The sequence below is a fragment of the Leuresthes tenuis genome, unplaced genomic scaffold, assembly GCF_036924035.1.
Source record: "Leuresthes tenuis unplaced genomic scaffold, fLeuTen1.0.hap1 SCAF_2, whole genome shotgun sequence".
NCBI lineage: Eukaryota > Metazoa > Chordata > Actinopteri > Atheriniformes > Atherinopsidae > Leuresthes > Leuresthes tenuis.
Window position 1 is genome coordinate 28,109,896 of NW_027325356.1, and position 20,069 is coordinate 28,129,964.

General features: G+C 39.7%; 1 protein-coding gene across 4 annotated transcripts in view; it reads left to right on the forward strand.

Moving 5' to 3' along the window:
• map2k5 (mitogen-activated protein kinase kinase 5) overlaps nucleotides 1-20,069 on the forward strand; it is a 55,472-nt gene that overhangs the window by 7,840 nt on the left and 27,563 nt on the right. For 3 of the 4 annotated variants that reach the window (XM_072380940.1, XM_072380941.1, XM_072380943.1), the window contains 14 exons: nucleotides 364-433; nucleotides 1,057-1,097; nucleotides 2,422-2,489; nucleotides 2,599-2,647; nucleotides 4,138-4,202; nucleotides 10,948-10,987; nucleotides 11,130-11,198; nucleotides 11,846-11,927; nucleotides 12,659-12,720; nucleotides 15,396-15,444; nucleotides 15,546-15,619; nucleotides 16,614-16,664; nucleotides 16,771-16,842; nucleotides 18,003-18,032. In XM_072380940.1, coding sequence (XP_072237041.1) covers nucleotides 364-433; nucleotides 1,057-1,097; nucleotides 2,422-2,489; nucleotides 2,599-2,647; nucleotides 4,138-4,202; nucleotides 10,948-10,987; nucleotides 11,130-11,198; nucleotides 11,846-11,927; nucleotides 12,659-12,720; nucleotides 15,396-15,444; nucleotides 15,546-15,619; nucleotides 16,614-16,664; nucleotides 16,771-16,842; nucleotides 18,003-18,032 — 822 coding nt within the window. Of the gene's footprint in view, nucleotides 1-363; nucleotides 434-1,056; nucleotides 1,098-2,421; nucleotides 2,490-2,598; nucleotides 2,648-4,137; nucleotides 4,203-10,947; nucleotides 10,988-11,129; nucleotides 11,199-11,845; nucleotides 11,928-12,658; nucleotides 12,721-15,395; nucleotides 15,445-15,545; nucleotides 15,620-16,613; nucleotides 16,665-16,770; nucleotides 16,843-18,002; nucleotides 18,033-18,737; nucleotides 18,817-20,069 lie in introns of those variants that run through there. The other variant, XM_072380942.1, reaches the window with a different exon arrangement.

Sequence of the window (20,069 nt, forward strand, 5' to 3'; positions counted from 1 at the left end):
GTGTTTGGTGAGCTGTTGACCTGGAGGAGGAAAGGGTTAATGCTACAGTGCCTCAGAACAAGCCCACAGGGCATTGGTCCTCATCTGCAACAGATTTCTGCACAGCATGCTCATATTTGTCAGAATAATGTGGATTCATACTGACCTCAGTAAAATAAACATTTTTGCATGTGTAGGGAATATTCAAATTACAAATCCACCAAGGCTTTTGTTCATCTGTCTCATACTGAATTCCGATTATTGTGCAGATTTGAACTTGTTAATAATTCATGAAGCTGTTTTAATAGTTTTAGGCATATTTAAGTTCTGGTCTGTTCGCTACTGTCACTTTTAACTTTATTTTGTTTTTCTTCTTTCCTTTAGTACTGCAACACAATGAATGAACAGCGCATGAACGGACTGCTACCGGACCCTCTGCAGATTTTTCCAAGAGGTACATAATAGCACTTTACAGTTTACAATGGATACGTAATGCTGAGAGCTTCAAATGATAACGAAGCGGCGCAGTAGGTGGCTAGAGGATACAATAGATTATCTGGAGAACATTGATATTCACTGGTTCAGTCTATTATCGTGATTGCTGTTGTTCATAAATCTGTATTTCCTTTGCACCAAGGACATTAAATGTGCCAGCTTGTGCTCAGGCTAAGCCTTGCCTGCATCTCTGGCTTTGTGGAGTTTCTTCTTAAAGTGCTATAGTGACAGTGATATTATAGTTGTTAATTTACTCAAAGTCATTCATGATCACTGACAGGCTCCTGGGCCAAAGTGATAAAACATACTTATTTCACTTTTACCCTGAGTTTGTCTTCTATTTCTCTGTCTCCTTCACTTTTCTCCAACTCTGTGATTGTTTTTTCCACTTTACCTACCAACAACTGTCTCACGAGCCCAACATCTCAATCACGATCATGTCCACAACTAATTTCAGAGTAACCCTCATTTAATTTCATCTTTCTTTCTTTCTTTTTTTTATTTATAAAAACTGATTCCTTTCCAACACATTTGTAAATGGTCTAGTGATGTGTTCTACAATCTAGTCAATTACTGTTTCAGCCGGCAAGACTCCAGGGATCCGGAACATACATGGCCTGAAGGTACCTATCTCAATAATTGTTTCGGCTGCCTTACACGGAGAACAAGGGGAGGGGAGGGTGGGAAGTTGAGTCAAATGGATTGGTAACGCTGTGTTCCACTTATTGAAATGTCAATTGAAGTCAAGGCTCTCCTTTTCTTTCACTCATTCTCTTGTTCCCCACGTCCTTGTTTATGTATGGGGATATCTGTCTGTGCCTGTTGCTGGGCTTGTCTCTCCTCCTCATTCCTCCTGTATTCTTTCCTCTCATGCTGTTCTACTCTGTTAAGATCAAGATGTTGGTCTGAAACCCTGATTCCCCCACAGACTATTATGATACTCTCATTCCCTGTGATAGCTGGAATATCAGTGTTGTTTAGAGCAAAAGCAGGCAATAAGAAGATGTCATTGTTCAACCATGAAATTGTCATTACAAGCCCCCAAATGGCCTTCCCCAGACCTTCCCATGTTATGTTTAGCATATGTTGCCATTGAAAGTCATTGCTAATTACCATGGGTTAAATGACTTGACTCCTCCTCCATCTCTCCCGATGATCCATATTATACCCATCTGCATTTCAATGGCAAAATTAACCCCCACAAAAATACTAAGAGCGCTTTATTTCATGTATCCTCAGAGGAGTTATGGTAAAAACTACTGAACCGTGGCAGTTTTCCTTTATTTTAAGGTGAGAGGTCTGTTTTGAGAAGATGACTTTTTCTGAAAACTTTAGTCTTTTCAGTATTCTTTCTCCTCTTTTCTTCTGGTTTAATACAAATGTAATTGGCTGAGGAGAGCTTTTTATGCCATTTAAATTAGGTTTTCCTGGGCACTAATTAAAGAGAGAATCCCTGTGCTTTAGTGGACCCAACACATTGGCCTTTTGACCTCAATTATTGAGTTATTTTTAGTATCCACTTTACACACTCTAATCTCGTTTGTGTTCCGTTTCTGGGTTGAGTATGGAAGTCTTTGGAGTAAACATAGATGCAGATGAATAGATAGAAATTATAAGGAACAAAGTCCCAAGTGAGTCATGAAAAAAGCCTTTGACTAGCCAGCCCTTGCCAACCCATTTTTATCTGTCTCATTTCCCCCTGTACTTTTATCTAAAAGCATTTTTCCTTCCTTTTCTTCTTCCCCCTTTATTTTCCTGCCTCTGTCTTTTCTGAGCGCCAATTAACCTCCAAGCTTTAGTAAGAGTCTGTGTTTTATTGCCATGTTTTGTTTTTTTCCTCCATCAGAGGGACTGCCTGCGTCTCTGTCTGCCTGTCTTTTGGCCTTTACCAATAAGCGTGTGTTTGTGTGTCAATTTGCATGTGTTTACGTGACTGCTCGTCCTCAGGTTAACACAAGGCCTAATCCAGCCAATGACTGCACTAATGCTGTCCAGGACTCTATAGCCAACAACAGGTGAGTTTTCTGGAGCGTTAAACACGTGGAGTTAACTGCCAGTGTTGAATGGTAAATGAGGAGAAAGATGTCTGATGCAACATTGGTTTGTTCTTGTTGTTTTTTTCAGCTTAAAAAAGTCATCTGCTGAACTTAAGAGGATCTTGACGAATGGGCAGGTGAGTTTGCTTTTTGGGTTTAAATAAATTGCTTTCACAAATATTATTATGGAACTGTTTGGATGTAATACAGAGTGCATTGTTGTGTCTTACCTGTACCACACTGAGGGCACTCTGCTCACTGGTTTCAAGGATGAATACTCTGTATCTCTCTGCCCCCTCCCTCATACACACACACACACACACACACACACACACACACAAACCTGTGTCAGGAAGACAATTAAGCCAACAGCCTCTCAGGTTTCTGCTGTACCACAGTGAACTAATAGAGTTGTTCTTCCCCATCTCTTTTCTTCTCATTCTCCTCACCTCCCTCCTCCCAAGTCAACAGAGTTTGAATAAGCTGGAGTGCATGCCTGTATGTTCCACATACAGATGTACTTACAGTTATTTTGTGATACCTGCCATTTTTTTAAATTTATTTTGGCAGTCCTAGTTGATATAATCTAAATACAAAGAGGGAATTGTCCAAATAAAATGGCTCCTTTACAGGTGCTTGTCTGCAGCCTCAGATCGATCCATCATAAACTTTATCTTTAAATGCTTTTTATGTTTACAGGAGATAGTTTGTTTTAAACAGATTAAATGGGAAATGTGTTTATTGTGAGCCTTTGAAATATGGATGTACATGTCACGCGTGCTTCTTTGAACACAATTAATTGAAATTAAACTGGCCTTGCAGTGGTGGTGCCGTGGAGTGTGTAGGTGGTGCATGGGCTGTTAGTGGCTGTGAAGACAAACATACAAAGATGCTAGTAACCAAAAGAAAGCAAAATAAAAATAAAGTGTGTGAATGGAAGGGCAGCACAGTCACCCACAAACTCCCCAAAGACATTTTGCTCTGTTAAAAAAAAAAAAGTTTTGTCTTGTCAAAAACATTTCAGAAGAGGGCAAATTGGCTCCATTTGGTCATGAGCTTGTTCACGGGTGGCGGCATTAAAAAGAATACTGGCACAGATATTAGAAAAAATGACGACTTTGTTTCAGTCAAGTGATTTCTATTGAAATTCAGTGAATGCAGTACACAAATAGTTAAAACTACTTAACTCAATCAGTGTAACTAAGTCATTAGCACATTAGAACTATCATTATTTCTATTACCAGCTGATTCATTTTGACTATTAATTTCAAAATGGGCAACAGTGTTAATTCAATCTCCGTTAACTGACTGATCTTTCTGTTGAAGAAGGGTAGGATAATGACAAACAAAGTACCTTTAAAGTCTACATCAGTCACTGACCGGCTCACCCAAACACAATATCCTTTTATAAATTGGATAGCGAGTGTTCTATTGATCGCCTCCTTCAGTTCGTCTGATTTCTGTCCCCATGTTGCTGAACTTGAGGTGACCTGATGCCTGGCTTGTTTATAACTTCTCTTGAGTGGGCATGCTCTATTTCACTTGTTTCTATACACATACAGTAGAGTGGTTGCATGGCTTCTCCTGTTCTAACAGGTATTATTGCATCTGTGTTGTTGCTGTGCAGATAAATGCCCAAGATATCCTCTATCAAGAGCAACTTGGCCATGGAAACGGAGGCACGGTTTACAAGTAAGTGTTTTAGTTGGCTCTCACTCTCAGGCACCAACATGACAACACCAAAGGAAGCGATACCTGCTAAAGGAAGTGAGAAAGTCCAAGTGATGTTTTCAGCTACCTTCTCGACTAAATTACGTATTCAGTCAGGCTGGACCTGTTTTACAGCGCAAGTAGCATTGAAGAATATCTCGGGTTGTTTTCCATTCTTCATCACACCCCCTCTCCTCCTGCATTTGTCCATTTATCTCTCTGTGTTTGTTGTGACATCTATCAAGCTGGTTTGTGTCTGTACCTTCATTTATTTATTCTGGTTTGAAGGTTGCGAACATATATGATATTGATTTGGGGCTGAAAGGTATGACAGCCATTGACTTAATCGGTGTGTAGGACAGCACTTTAGCTGCCACCATGAATAGCTCCATCCAGCAGACAAATGTCTTACTGACCTGCTAACGTTATGACAAGGTTGACATTTGTGTTGCTCCTTCTATCTTTCTTTCCCCACCTTATGTTTTCTCTTTCCATCAATTCCTAGCTATTGAGCTGTTTTATTGAGATTGAAGTATTGATCACTGCTCAGACCAACCTTGACTTGACAGAGTGGTTTGTCTGAGACAGTCATCAGCAAACGCAGGCTTTTTTTTTTCTTTTTATCCAGAAAATCCCCCAGATTGTCCTTTCTTTATATTTCCGTCCCTTTTTTTCTGCCTTTCTACTTTTTTTGTGACTTTCGGAATGTTCCATTAAGTGCCTGCTTTTTGTAGTTGTGAGAGAATAAGATTGTTCATCAGTTTGGCACCAGAAGTGGTTACACTGCACTGAAGAAAGCCAATACTGCAAGCCCAACAACTTTTCAGTCAATTTAGCCCAGCAAAAAAATCTATATGCATGTACTGAAAATTTCATGGCTGAAAGGAGAGGATAAGCAAAGAAAAAAAATCTCCCAGGTTATTTATGCTTCTTTTCATGTATTAGTTTTTTTTTTCATGTCCATTCTGATTAATTTAAATTTGTATCTTATTTACTTTTAAATTAAGATACCTTCAGAAATGCTTTTTCAGGCCAGAATAATCAGGCCAAGCGAAGGTGACAAAATCTACTGTGTTTGAGCAGCTTGAACATGTTTCCCTTTAACCATGTCCCTGAACATGTTGTAGCCCCCCCCCCACCCATTCGCACTACACACAATACGCTTTTTTTACCATTGACATTTAGGCATGTTATGAAACGAATTAACAATGGCCTAAATCCAAACGTCCCACTAAGCCACAGCAAAGAGGCAGCACTCTGCACCTTGGAACTAGCTCATATAAATGGAATTTAGTTGTTTTGAAAGTTATCAACTTCACTTTTGCTTGTCCCAAAATGTTGGTTGTGGAAAAAGCCGGACTCTCGAGGCTTTCTTTGCAAAGAGAAAGTGGAGGAGCTCCTCAGAGCTGGAAAAAACAACGCAACCCCTCTGGCGGTTGAACATGATTCCATGCATCAGTACTTCTTTATAAACAGAAACGGGTACCTGTAAGCCATAGTCAAAGCATCTGAAAAGTCCAGAAGTTTGGGCTCTGGCTTGCTAGACTGCAGCAGCAGCTGATCCAGCGTTGCAGACAACAAGCCATGCATATGTGTGTGTTATTTTCACAAATTGAAGTGATAAAATGCAGCGCTTTGCACTCAACCAGACAACCCTTTTTGCCCTCTGCTGAGCTTTCCTTAATCATAGACACACGTGCACGTAACGTGGAACTCTGCATGACCACGTTTGTGTAGGTCTGACCTAGCTTTCTTTCTTTTTATATAGAAAAGGCCAAGTAAAAAGCAATGTTCAAGGTCTTCCTTACTCTGCAGCTGGGCTGTTATCTAGTTCAAAGAGAAACTCAAAATTGTGACGAATACTAATAGTTTAGGTTGCCTTGAGATCCTCAAAGATTCATCAACACCTTTCAATGTAGTTATTTAATCACAGTCGGAAGACGCCTCTCATATCTAATGCCTTTCAAATGCTTTAGTTGCTATTGAGGCGTTTTTGACAGATAAAGAATGATGCCAATCTTTGTGTGCCGTATCTTTTCAGTTTGGCTGGGGTTGTCATTTTAACATTATCAATACAACATTCTCGAGCTGTAGCTTCCATATATGCCTATTTTGAAAAACTCTTTTTGTCAAAAGTAAGGTAATACATTTCAAGGCAAAAAGAGTATTCGAGTGAATACATCTTATGAATTGTCTGATTCCTCTTCACATAGATAAGAGTAGATAAGGGTCTGACCTGGATTTAGAGATGAGAAGAGTGGATGCTGAAAGGATCACCATAATCTCTGCCATCCATCCCTGTTGACCTCAACCTTCATGTTGTTTCCTTACAGAGACAAACGGTCATAACAGTAACACGGATTAGCTCATTGTTTTCCAACACATTCACAATGTTTTCATTAGTTGCATGCTCATAAAAGTAGCTGCAGAGCTCTTGGTTGAAGGCCATATACATTATCATGCAGGAAAGAAACTGCTCCTGCCCTTTTTTCTCATGACTCGCATCGTGGTGCTGAGTTGCTGACAGTTAGCGCTTCGTACGGACAAAGAAGGGACCTAACATGTCCCATGCTGCAGGTGTTCTGACATGTTTCACTCTATGCATTATAAAACATACAAGATGTTAATTTTTTTAACATATAATGAGAAGAAGAGCACTTTTCTTTTCCTCAGATTAGAAAGAAACTGTGTGAAACACCTTGAGAGTTAACTATAACAAAATTTGGTGTCATACACAGGAACTAAGCCATTTTATTTACATGAATGTTTTTTTTCTTGCTTGAAGACCAGTTGTATGCACTCCTCAGTCTCTGCCTTTTGGTCCAACTCAAATTTGGCTTATCACATATGAATAGGACTATGACTGGCTTCCCACCTTTTAACCTTTTAGCCCATTTATGACCCAGAGCCATTTAGACTCAATTGGATGTTACCAACACCTCAAGTCTTCATTGCCACATGCTGACCCAGCCATCCATCAAAGTCTGTCTTTGTTTTTTTATTACACACTCTCTATCCACCAATCTAACCAACTCTATGGCTTATAAATACTGTAACAAGGACACATAGGCTATCTTTGGGACTCATGGATCTAGCAGCGCAATTAAAACAGGCACATTTGCCTGGCTGTGGCTGTAGTGACATCTACTTAGACACCCACAGCTGTTCCTTTTATTGTCTCAGCCCATTTTCTCCATTGATTTTGTTTTGGGTTCTTTTTCGCCTCATTGATTAGATTGTATATGGAACGAGCAAACCTCTTTGGTTAACTGTAGTCAGATTTTCCGATTGTGTCACAGTCTCTTTAAAGTGCATTCTCCTGTTTGGTTGTACAAATCTGCTGTTTATTATTTTTAATGCTGTCAATAGATTTGGTAGAAAGTATATTTGTCCACTGATTGGGGTAAAGATGATTTTTATAGTGATTGTTGTGGTAGTTTAACTGATTAAGAATGCTGGTAGACGTTCATCCTGACCATGACTCCCTAATCAATCCCTAGTGGGTTATATTTAGAGATTTTTATTCAATGCTACAATGTGTTTATAAGTAAAAGGTTATTAATTATATCTTTATTTATTCAGAATCATGTTTTATTGTTATCTTGGCAATATATTGGGAGGTGTCCTGATATAGGAAAACCATATTTGAGACAATACTGATGAATCCTTTGAAATTTATAGTGACCAGTGCTCTACCATACAAGCTCAATGCATAGCTTCTACGTCACACTAGAAATGCTAAAGAAAATATAATAATTTAGGCCAAGTTTTTATAGTGGGTAATCTTTTTCAATTAATTTCAGTTCACTTTATTTGCTATGACAGTTCACAACAAAAGTCATCCCAGTATGGGATGATAAGGCTAGTTATGAAGGTGTGCAAAGGCCTGTGAAGACTGCTGTTTTGTTTAAAATGGGAGCTTGTTTATTTTGACATTCTTCATGACTCTAAATTATGCGAGATGCTGAAACATTTTGTGTGAAGAAACTGCATAATGTTTCTAAACCATTAGAAGTGGCATATAAAGTGTTGGTAGAGCAGAGTTTTCTCCAAAATTTTCAGCAAAAGCCAAAATTGTGTGGTTTTCCAGTCTCATGCAAAGTGAAATACTTATAAAAATGACTGAGTATCGCATTCGCTGGAGAGCAGTGTGATTTGATGCTTCAGTTTTGGATTTGAGTGGGATGGTATGTTCGCTGTGAAACACTTAAACGGCAAGCATACAGTACAAAGAACACTTCAGCTACAGTAACACTATCCTGCAGGTGTTGTGTGTCCTAACCTGTATGTGCTAACACTAATGTGTACTTTGCTGGTCTAAGCCGTTGCAGTTCTTCCTCCCCTGTTCTGGTCATGCTGCAAAGTTATATGTGCCTGACAATGAGCCAATAAAGTAGTACACTCTTAGAAAAGCATGATAGCAGTAATTGTGTTTATGAAATGAAACGTATTCATAACATGTCTACTGATCCTTTCATATTTTCTCAAAAATAGATCCACTATTTGACCTAGATTATCATCAGCAAAGTAAAGAAGAGTGAAACTTTGCTCAGCATTTCTTTTATTGGGAAACAAGTGAAGGGTTAGTGTAGGGCAGCTTTTGTTCTCTGCCTCCATCACAATAGCCATGTTCTTTAAAGCAATGTCAAAGCCCACAGTGGAATTCAAATGTGGATAATTAAGACATTTGTGTGTCAGTCCCTCAATGTCTGTTTTGGGTTGAGTCTGTTTGACTTAGAAGACCAATTCTATCAGGTGAAGGAGTCAGGAGGAGGGAAAGGCAGCGTGTCACCCATGTGGTATGGTAGTACTTATACCCACATTAGCCCTGATCCAGGACGCCAGAGCCTCAACTTCAGAGATATAGAGAGGCCCTATGAATACTGCATGATGGAGCTTTTATTACAGAGCGAGCTGGAGTGTAAATAAGATCCAGGCAATGGGGCACGTTTACTGGGGTCAGATCAGGGGGAAGTGGCGGGTGGGGGTGGCTATGTAACCTTGTCCCCAAGTCTCCCGCTGTCACAAGCCTGTCACTGTAACTCATACAGGGATGCTGGGCCCTGAGGTGGTCAAGGGCAGTCTGAGAATAAAGCTTTAACCGTCCAGTAGTCACAGCTCACCTCCAGCTGTAAAATATCTCCTCAAGTGAGTCTGTTCTAGTTCTGGCATCTCTTAACAATTTTACATCTAAGTTAGTTATTACCGAATGACAATGAACAGTTGTGAGCATGCTCAGTAATACTGGCTACTCGTATGTGAATATGTGAAACACTCAGCAATTGGCTGAATATATCTTTCAGCATATCAAGACTCATATCAAGTTTTTCATTGTGCTAAAGACTTGTATCACTCCTGATTGTGCCTTACACAGCCTGCCCATTCTTTAGGTAACATTTCTGCCCCTGCAAGCCTGCATCAGTTAACATCCTTGTCTTAATTAAGAGGCAGTCATCACGCTTAACAGGCATTGATTATAGCTTGGAGGAAGACTGAGGCATCAAAATGAAAACAAGGCAACCGTCCTTAACCGTAACGAGACTGATGATACATAGGATGAAAAACACTGTTCAGAGATGACACCATTCGCTTAAGTCAAAAAAGGGCCTGTAGTTTTCTGTGTTGTGGTTACCGCTTCATTATACATTTTTCTTTGATAATTTGTGGAGGGTAACTTATCATTCAACACGTGAGCCTGTGACATGCACGATTAAAGGAAACTGCCATGATTATCGAAATGGATGAACTTCATGTGGCATTAGTTTTTACTCTCTTTGTGACTTGAAAGGTACATTTTCAGCTTTATCTGAAGTGCTGCATTTTGTTTTAGGCTTCAATGATCGGACGGTTATCAAAGACATTGTGTATCCCTACAGTCAGAGGCCAGTGTTTTCTCCAACGGTGCATAAATACCTAATATGGCACTAATAGGTGTCATTAATTACAGGCCTGGGCCAGTTTAAAGGTGTCTGGCTGAAAAGCAACGTGACACTCCAAAGTTAGACACATTAAACACACTTTGGCCCATACACATTGTCTCTCCGGATGACCCATTGACAGACGAGGCGTCCGGTATCGCATGTACTAAGACTGCCTTTGAGCTGACCAGCCTGCGTGACGTACACCGAACCCTCCTCAGCCCTGTCACCTGACATCTGTTGGACAGTATTCGTCCTTGAGGATTGTATGTTAAGAGTTCATGAGGTATTGTCACTGCTACCGTAAACGAACCGTCAGGGGCTGTAACTGAAGCTGGCGCTGGGTATTAAGGCGTTTGCTAATTAAATCATTATGGGGCCGGTCAGTAGCTGCTGCTTTACTTGCAACTCTAAACTCTGTCTGGGACAGCTAAGGGGCTGACTGCATCAGGGTTTTCATCATGACCTAAACTCTCAGATGAAAAGCTTTTGCTGTCATTTATTTTGGCCAATAGAAAAGCTTCTTTCCATGTTTTTTTTTCCACTGTTGGGACTTCATCAGACTAACATATTGCAAACTGTGTGTTAGTATGACTTGTATACTGTTTTGTGTTCTTGGTAGAGTGGAGATGAACCATCGTGTGGAAAATGTGGATGTATGCACGTTTTTAAAATGACTCCTGACACTTTATTGAAAATCTATTGGTCGATCTTAAGCATGTTGTATGTGCGAAGATGTACTGAAAAAGAAAGATCTTTATTTCTTGTAGCTTCAGTTTTTCTTTTAATCTTTTGTTTCATCCCTCTAGAGCGTATCATGTTCTTGGCAAACGGGTTTTAGCTGTTAAGGTGAGAATCCTTCGTTTACATCATAGTCCTGATACTTACTTACTCTTTCATCTCATCCATCCATTGTGTTGTGAACAGAATTTCAGTATTGGGCTTAATAAAGGCTGTACCTTTTTTTTTTTCGCCCATTGTTTGATTACAGGTCATTCCTCTTGATATCACAGTGGAATTACAGAAGCAAATCATGTCAGAGTTAGAAATTCTCTACAAGGTAAGTGTTGACTGGTTTCATCTGTTCCTCTACATCAGCACTGTTTGTTTTTCTCCTCTGAATCTCGCTGTCCTACCACACCCGCATTGTTAATTAATCATGAGTCCAACTAATGAAATGCTGTTTATCACCTCTAGTCTTAATCACTAAGACAGGGATCAGGGATGCATGCTCACACGCACATGCATGTGATAAAAGGCATGTAAGAGTTGGACCAACAGGTTTAACACTAAACCTGCATCTCACTGAGCATGAAGTAATATGATGTTACCCTGAAACAAAGCGAGCGTCACCAGGGCTTTGTACGTTTACATTTATCTATGGATCCACATTGCATGGCTCGCTCTGCTCTAATGCCGCCTGTCAGCGGAATTCAGTGATGAATATAGTATTTTCTTTCCAAACATAAATAACGAAACAAATTTGAAAGGAAATTGCTAAATTCCACATTAAAGTCTCGATAACAATCCTTTAAGCCTGAGAGATCATGGAGAAACTTCCATTTTTTTACCATTCACTGAAGCTGTGGCGCTCATGCAGTCGAACTCCTGACCTCTTTTTTTTTTTTCCAAATGTTGAAAAAAGTTATCACAAATAAATCCTTTTTACAAACTCTTTAATGATCATAATCTGTGTTCTTGTTGCAGTGCGATTCACCCTACATCATCACTTTCTTCAGTGCCTTTTTTGTAGAGAACAGAATATCCATATGCACTGAATTCATGGACGGTGAGTCTCTCTTCCTCTCTTCTCTTTCTAGCTACAGTTGTGTAGAAAAGACTTTGGGGAGCAGTCTTGTGTCTCTATACTGAGTATCCATTTACACTTCTGCAGATCAAGAGTCTCTCTGATCTCTGTGAGCTGCTTTGCATGCCTCTGTGCTAAAAGCTACAAGGGCGTGATAAATCTTGACTGAAGTGCATTTGTAGGAATATTTGTATGTGTGTTCCTTGACTGGTGTGAGATGGGGGACTTTATGTTTTTAGGTGTTTGAGTGTGTTTGTCCAAGTGTGTTAATGCAGTAATTCCCATGTTTCACACATTTGCCAGTATGTCAGCAAAGTCTGTGTAACTTCTGTGCACTTTAACTTCATGGAACTTTTCTTTCCACTTGTACTTGATTACTGAAAACAGAGAAACACAGTGTCAGAACGTTGAATTATAACAAATACCATTATGTCGACTCACCTGTGGATCATAAGATCAGCGTACGACGAGGAGTCCCCCTTCTGCCCGAATGAATACTAATTCAATATATTTAGATATAAATATTTAGATTTTCAGTTCAGACTGAAGCAACGTGGCCTCTGAATCATGAACCTCTGTGGATCAGTCTTATTTATGATTTTATTTTTTTATTTTATTATTAATCAATTTTTCATGGTGCAGAATTTGAAAAGTTTGCTTTATTCTACATTGTAATAACTGTCTAGGTTAAATAGTTTTGTTGTATTGTACAGGTGGATCATTGGACGTCTACAAAAGAATTCCTGAGCACGTCCTTGGGAGGATTGCAGTGGCCGTAAGTAAACTTAACTCTGTTAAATCAGGCTGAACTGCTACTAAAAAACTTGGGGGGCAATGGGACAGCACCTATATGTGAAAAGGGCTACAGTGTTAATATGTTTGCTACCATGTTTGTGCTAAAAATCAAGCTATCATATAATGTAAAATGTACCCAGATCTGCTCCCTTGTGGGGATCATTTTTGGGGACAAAGGTACAAAATCCGCCTTTAAAGAGCTCGTAAAGGTAAAGTCTAGCCTCAGCAATTTATGTCCATATCCATTATATAACTGTTACTAGAATAAGTAATTTAGCAAACATTTTAAATGAGAATGATTGTCAAACATTTGTGGATCTAACGTTGCATTTGTTCATATCGGTGTATTAAATTGACCCCATTAGATCTGAGACCTTCTAAGCCTGGAAACAGTAGGAGTCTTAATGGGCTGGAGATGCAGTACTTTGTGTAAAACATGTAAACTGCACATGCCCGAAATAAACAAGAACCACAGGTGTGACATTTTCAATTAGCCTTTATTTTTTGAAGTGATAGACAAAGTGACTTTTGTTTTCCTCATATGCTCCCTTTTCTTCCTTATTTTCTGCTCAGTTAAAACTAGCATTCTGACTGAAATGGCCTTGATGTTGATTAATGTGACTCTTTTCCACACTCATTACCCTCCTCCTGTCTCCAGCTCCTCTTTTCTGTCGCTCTCCTGTAACTTTGTCCGTAATCAAACAATGACAGTCATTTAGTCAGTGCTAATTCTAATTCACAGCTTACCCTCCTTTCCACTGTCACAGTTGTTAATTATCGCTGAACGGAAAGCACCCAAGAGGGTGTGAGTGAAGCTGCACATGCCAGTTGTTGCACTTGTAACACCACAGCCTTTCAAGGCAGCAGGACTTCAGAGAGCTTTTGTGCTTTCTTAATTCATCACAGTATGTTGTGTATGAGTGTTGGGAGCCTTGAGTCTACAATCAGCTTTCACATCACATGAATGAGGAAATCCCCACAAAGAAGTGTACATTTAGAAATGTTTAATACTTAGATACAGTGCATACCCCTTACTTATTGGGTGCTCTTACCAACTTGCTGAACTTATTTAATTTTCAGGGCACAATGCCTCAGTACCAGGCTCCTCCCTAATTCTTTAGCTCTTCACTTGATCCTCTGAAAATCAGGTTATCCTGTTAAGAAACATTTCCTTGGTTCCTTGTACTTGTATTCCTATTATTTCAGTGGTTACATAAAGCTTTTTGGCAATGATGATTCCCCATGAGAATCAGGACAACCATGTTACACGTTTTACAAATTATTGGCAAGTCTTGCTGGAAAGGCTGCTGATGTGAAGAAAACAGGGCCCAAACGTTTGCGTCAGGATAAGGGATGTGCTAGTTGTGAAATTATGAGTCTATACTCTTGTTAAAGAAGATAATTTGACAGATTGCTGATTGGCAATTCCAATTATTTTCGTAATTTACTATTGACAGCGAAACAATTAAATATCATTCCTGTTCAGCTTGACTTTACTGGCTCGCCGTAAGAGAATTTAGAATAGGTTTTAAGATCTTATTGCTTGTTTTTGAGGTTTTAAATGGTCTGGGTCCTGTTTATTTATCTGAGATGTTGCATATTCACGCTCCAGTTAGAGCCCTTAGGTCATCAAACCAGCCTTTCATACAATATCGGAACTGCCCAGGATGTTGTTACTTTCAAGTCTTTGCTTAAGACTCACCTCTTCTTTTTGGCTTTCATTTCGAGTTGAGCACAGACATCATGGCTTGTCCATGTATTTATTGTATTTTTATTGTAACTTGTTGTCTTTAAATGTGCTATAAAAATAAAGTTGAAGCTAAAAATTGAAGTAAATATGCTTTGTTAGAACTGAAGAAGAACTGAATAGTTTGAAGGTATTTCAGCCCTTCATTATGCCATCTTTGAATGAGCTTGATAATTCCTTGATACAAATGTTTTAAAAAAAAACTTTTATTATATATTTTATATAAAGATTTAATTTATTTTTTACACTTCCTAAATGTAAATAAATCTAATCAGTTTAAGGGCAAAGTCAATGCAATACAACCAGGACACACCAGATGAATGTTGCCTCTGCCATCAGTTGATGTTATCCTATGCAGTCAAACAGCTGAATGTCCATACTGATGTTAAAGTGACACTTGAGAATTGGGCAAATTATTTGCTCTTTAGCGTCCACCACAGGATGTAACATGACTGTCATCAAAAACAATCTCTGTGAACCCTGCACACGCATAGCCATACATACATGAATTTGTTGCCATGTTGAAGAGGCTACAAAGACGCCACCAAAATGTCAAACGACTCCAAAGCTAAACTAGACAAAGCTAAACCAACAGTTGTGAACTGCGGCTCCCTGACTACGCCGTCGGTGTACTTCAAAGCGAGACGGGAGCACAGAGTTTTAAGTTTCACAAACTTATCGAGAGTTGCTTTAAGCCAATATGTCTGTGTATCCCTCCGAGCCTGTGAATGTCAAGATTGAGGTTTGACTAGAGTCAGCTGAACTCTGTCATGTCAGAGTCAGATTCCAGAGTCGCTGTTTCAGGACTGAGCATTGACAAAGGCTGGAGTTTCATTCATCAAAATGCTAAATGCACTGCTTAAATGCTCAGTCTTTGAGATATTTTATTCTACTGCCTGTGTCTCTAGGTAGTCAAAGGACTGACATATCTGTGGAGCCTGAAGATACTTCACAGAGGTGAGTAAGGTTGCTGTGTTATTAAAAAAGGAGCAGAGTTGATAAAGACAAGCAGCAGAGTTGCTGATGTTGCAGTTCTATCAAGCAGTTTGTCTCCACAGATGTCAAGCCTTCCAATATGCTGGTGAACACCCGAGGACAAGTCAAGCTGTGCGACTTTGGTGTCAGCACACAGGTACACTGATTTGTTTGTGTGAGAAAGAGTGAAAGAATGCAGGATAGAAGGGAAGGGAAGGAAAACAGTTGTTTAGAGATGTGTGAGCACAGTCCTGTGCAGTCGGTGTGTTTGTGTGCATGCACAGTTCTGAGTGCATGTGGTCAGCATGTCAATCACAACGTTCATTTCCAATTCAAGACATCAGTGCTTCCCAAAGCGTCTTCGTCTCACATAACCCCACCCCCCCCCCCATTGTTCTGCAGCCTCTGAAAAAAAATCACTTGTTATAATTATGACCCACACACAGCGCCAGGCCTCATTGATATGTATTCAGTTGATTGGGGGAAAGCGTGGGTGGCAGACAATAGCCTTGTCATTGTGTGTGTGTGTGTGTGTGTGTGTGTGTGTGTGTGTGGGGGGGGGGGGGGGGGGGGGGGCAAAAGTGGGTTTTGTAACGTAATCATCAGGGACAGACCTTCACTGTTCCCTACATCAACCCTGAAGACTCTGTCTGCCGTTTTTAAAACACACGCACACGCACGCACACACACACACGTTTGGTGGCAAATTGTTATTCATTTCTAACCTACACTTTCTTGGCACGTTCAAGGTGATTTTTCCATCCTCAGTGTGTAACATATGTAGCGTTGACTCGTCCTCTGTCTTTTTAACCGTGTTTTTCTGTTTGTCTGTGTTACACACCCTTCCTCACTGTCTCACATTCTGTAGGACATACTAAAAAAAAAAACACAAAGCCGTAAGGGAACAGACCCTCATTATCACAGTCCTGTCACCGATGACATACACCGACTCACTCCTGTCCCCTTTGTCTTACACCTGCTCCCTTGTGCAGGGGTTGAGTGTAGCCCAAAATAATATCAATACATTTAGCTAATGCAAATCAGGTCTCCCTCTTGTCTTTTCCTTTTTCCCTGATGTCGAACAATCGAGTAGCTTTAGTTTATTTTGACTGCTCAACTGCTCAACTTAACACTGTTTGTTGTATTTGCAGCTTGTAAATTCTATTGCCAAAACGTATGTGGGAACCAATGCATACATGGCGGTGAGTTACCTCTTACTTTCATTCTCAGGTCCAGTCATTTTTCATTTGTCTTCATCAAGACGCAGTTTGGTATCTTGTGCTGTATTTTCTGTTTTTTATCCCACAGCCAGAGAGGATATCGGGAGAACAGTATGGAATCCATGCAGATGTCTGGAGTGTAGGCATCTCTTTCATGGAGGTATAATCATTTACAGGTGGCCTGTGTGCATGTATCTTTGTATTGTTTTAGAGATAGTTGATGAGGTGCTTGAGTGACACACTGTGCTTCCAAATACCATTTTAATTTCAGTAATTCACTGCCATGGTCTCTACTGACACTATTGATTCTGCATCCATTCCTGTCTCCAGCTCTCCCTCTGCATTATAACAAATGATTCATGCTTCCGTCTCACCTTTGTCCATCAATAATGTCAGTTTAATATCATTACAATTATAACAATAATGGATGAGTTCACTGTGATGCAGCCATGTCAAAAAAAATATTGGCAAATTATCTGTATGATGAAGATGGAGTTTAATAGCAATAGACCCTCTGGTCCTGGTTTCTTTGTCTCTCGCTGTAGATGTGTATTAAGCTAAATGAAGTCATTTGCAGTTCCACTTGGATTGGTTTGATCTTTAAGCCCACTAGTTGGTCTATTTGTATTCAAGGACAGACATATTTTGGCATTTTGATAATGTAATGTTGCCAATAAGCTACACTTGACCAAGATGAAAAATGTCCTCCTAAAGTAAATTTTCAAATGTCGGAGAGCTATCACCAAACTGGCACACATACACAGATAAAAACGCCCCACAATCCTGCTCTCTTTCTGTTTGACCCTGTGTCCTGTTGTCAGCAGGTGGTAATTGTTTGGGGGTTATTAACTAATAGCTGATGTTGTTTGATGAAGAAGTGTTAGCAGCAGGTGGGTACTAAGCTTACCTCAAAGACTGAAACGCTCGAGATCTGCACGCTTCAGTCGCTTCTACACCATTTTCTCTCTCTGTTTATTTGTGAATTTAATGCCCTTAAGACCCTGACATTGAGATTGCATGAACGGATTACTGTGGGTGTACATGTATACCAGGGCTGGTTGCATTATCAGGTTCCATTTACAGTTTATTGGAATATAATCAAGTGGCCATACAGGAAATATTACTTCTATAAAAGCTTCTATTGTATAAATTGTATTGGTGACATATTTAGGCCCATTGTTTATCATGATGTCAAGTACTATATTATATTTTCCAAGGCACTCACATTCACACATGAGCCTTGAGTCATTTTTCAGTATTTGATGTTTCGAGGGTTCAAAATACCATGTAGTATTAATTATTACTTTCTTCTCCATACAGCTGGCACTTGACATGTTCCCCTATCCACAAGTAAGTTGTTTTCAGTGTTGCATTTGTATTTGTTATTATGCTGTTGAATGGACCGTTCTGGCTTTTCTGTTCTCAGTGTTGCTGGTTTTATTGTTTGTATTTAACTTTTTGATTAACTCTAATATCCACAAATGTATCCAACCACATTCTAAAAAAGTATTAATGTGGCACCTAAATGGCACCAGCATTTCTGTTTGCTAGGAATTCTAGTTCCTCTTCTTTAAATTAAAGACCAGTTGTTTACATACAACTTTCTATGTATAAGTCTGTCGTCTGGTTCCATTTTTTTCCCCTCATTACACTAAAACAAAATCCTGCTCAAATGTAATTGCTGACTACAGAAGTGGCTTCCCAATCCCATCAAGTCTTAATTAGTACTTTAAGATGGGTTTATCGCTCTAATCCTCGCTGAGCAATCTGAATCTGATCACCTCAGGTTACCTCATGGCTGCTCGCCTGCACAGAATGTGAAGGAGCAGCTTTAAGTTGGCTCCTAAATTTACAAAGTGTCTGCAAAAGTTTACTATAGAACAGAAACTGGAGGATCAGTCATTTCCACATTTCAGCTCAAGGGACTAGTTAGAGTTGTATCCATGTCGGAGATTATTGTTTCTCATGTTTCATTATTTTCCTGTGGCTTTGTAAACGGTTGGACTGTTTCATCAGTGAGATTAGTGCATTAATCCCCCTTCTGAAAAATTCCAGACAAAGAAAGCATGGGAAGCGTCAGGACAGCTGACCCTGTAGTATTGAGATCTGTTGTTACTGTTCCTCTAGACCCAGAACTTTGTTTCCAGGGAAACTTAACCAAAATAAACAAAACCTTGATCGATTTTTCTAAAGAAATTTTGTGAAATTTGTTTGTGGCCACAGAATGCAGAGCTCTGTCTTGAAAATCTTATTCCCTCCTCTCCTTACTACTATGCAACATGGCATGGAAATGAACCGCTGTGTGCCTCTTGAGAAATTAGCTGTTATTTGACGAAAACATGCAATGCCAGAAAAAGTCTTTGGAAAGGATGTAGTATCACTTAGAAGTGCCTTGTTCTGAGGATTAGTTCTCTGTTGCTTATGTAACCCGTTGTTACAAAAATCTCCAAACACAAGGTTTAAAATAAGTCGTTATGGGGCGACGGGGTAACTCGGTTGTTTGAGCAGGTTCCCCATTTATAGAGGTTGAAGTTCCTCAATGTAACCAACCTGGGTTCGAATTCCAGTCTATGGCTCATTGATGGATGTTGAGCAACTTTCAAATAAAAGCCATTGATGCCAACAAAAGCCATTATTAAAGAGAGAGAAAAACAGTCCCAGTCATTTTACGTACACAAACATGGAAACCGTGGACTTCCCGTTAGTTTAGAATATGATCTGCTTTGCAGATGAATCCATCACACTAATGAAAAAGCTTTGATGCTCCACCGTCTTTCCCACTGTAATTGTGGCAGCTTTTAGGCATCTCTTAAGAGCACTTGAGCCAAATGAAAGGGGGAGAATCAGTTGAATGTTCACTACACTGTTATGGGATTTATGGTAGCCTCAGCTCCTTCTCTCTCACACAGCACAGACATGACGGGCAGGACAGTGTCCCCTGGTGAAGTGATAGATTGTGTGGATAAACTGCAACTAAAAGTGTGAGTAAGGAGCCAGAGTCTCTTTAGCACAGACTGTTCTGCCTACATATGTAGAAAAAGAAGATTTTCAGCTAATCCCGTCTAACGCTGGTATGTCTCACACAACCACACTGTGTTTGACACGCTAATATGCGCAGTTTTAACATGTTAAAGAGATATACTGCACATTGGTGTTGGGTCTCACATGTTATACAGAAAATGTTTTTTTTCAGGAATTAGTGCATCACTTAGATGGCATGCTTCCATGGCAGGTGAGACTGATCAGTGAAGATAAACAGTTATTACATAAGATATTACAGTTATAACTGTATTGTGATGCCAGTGTCACAATGGCCATTCTGTGAGTCTGCATATGTGAAATGAGCGTTTGATTCAGCCATTGTTTTGTCATGTTTCAAGTGCACTT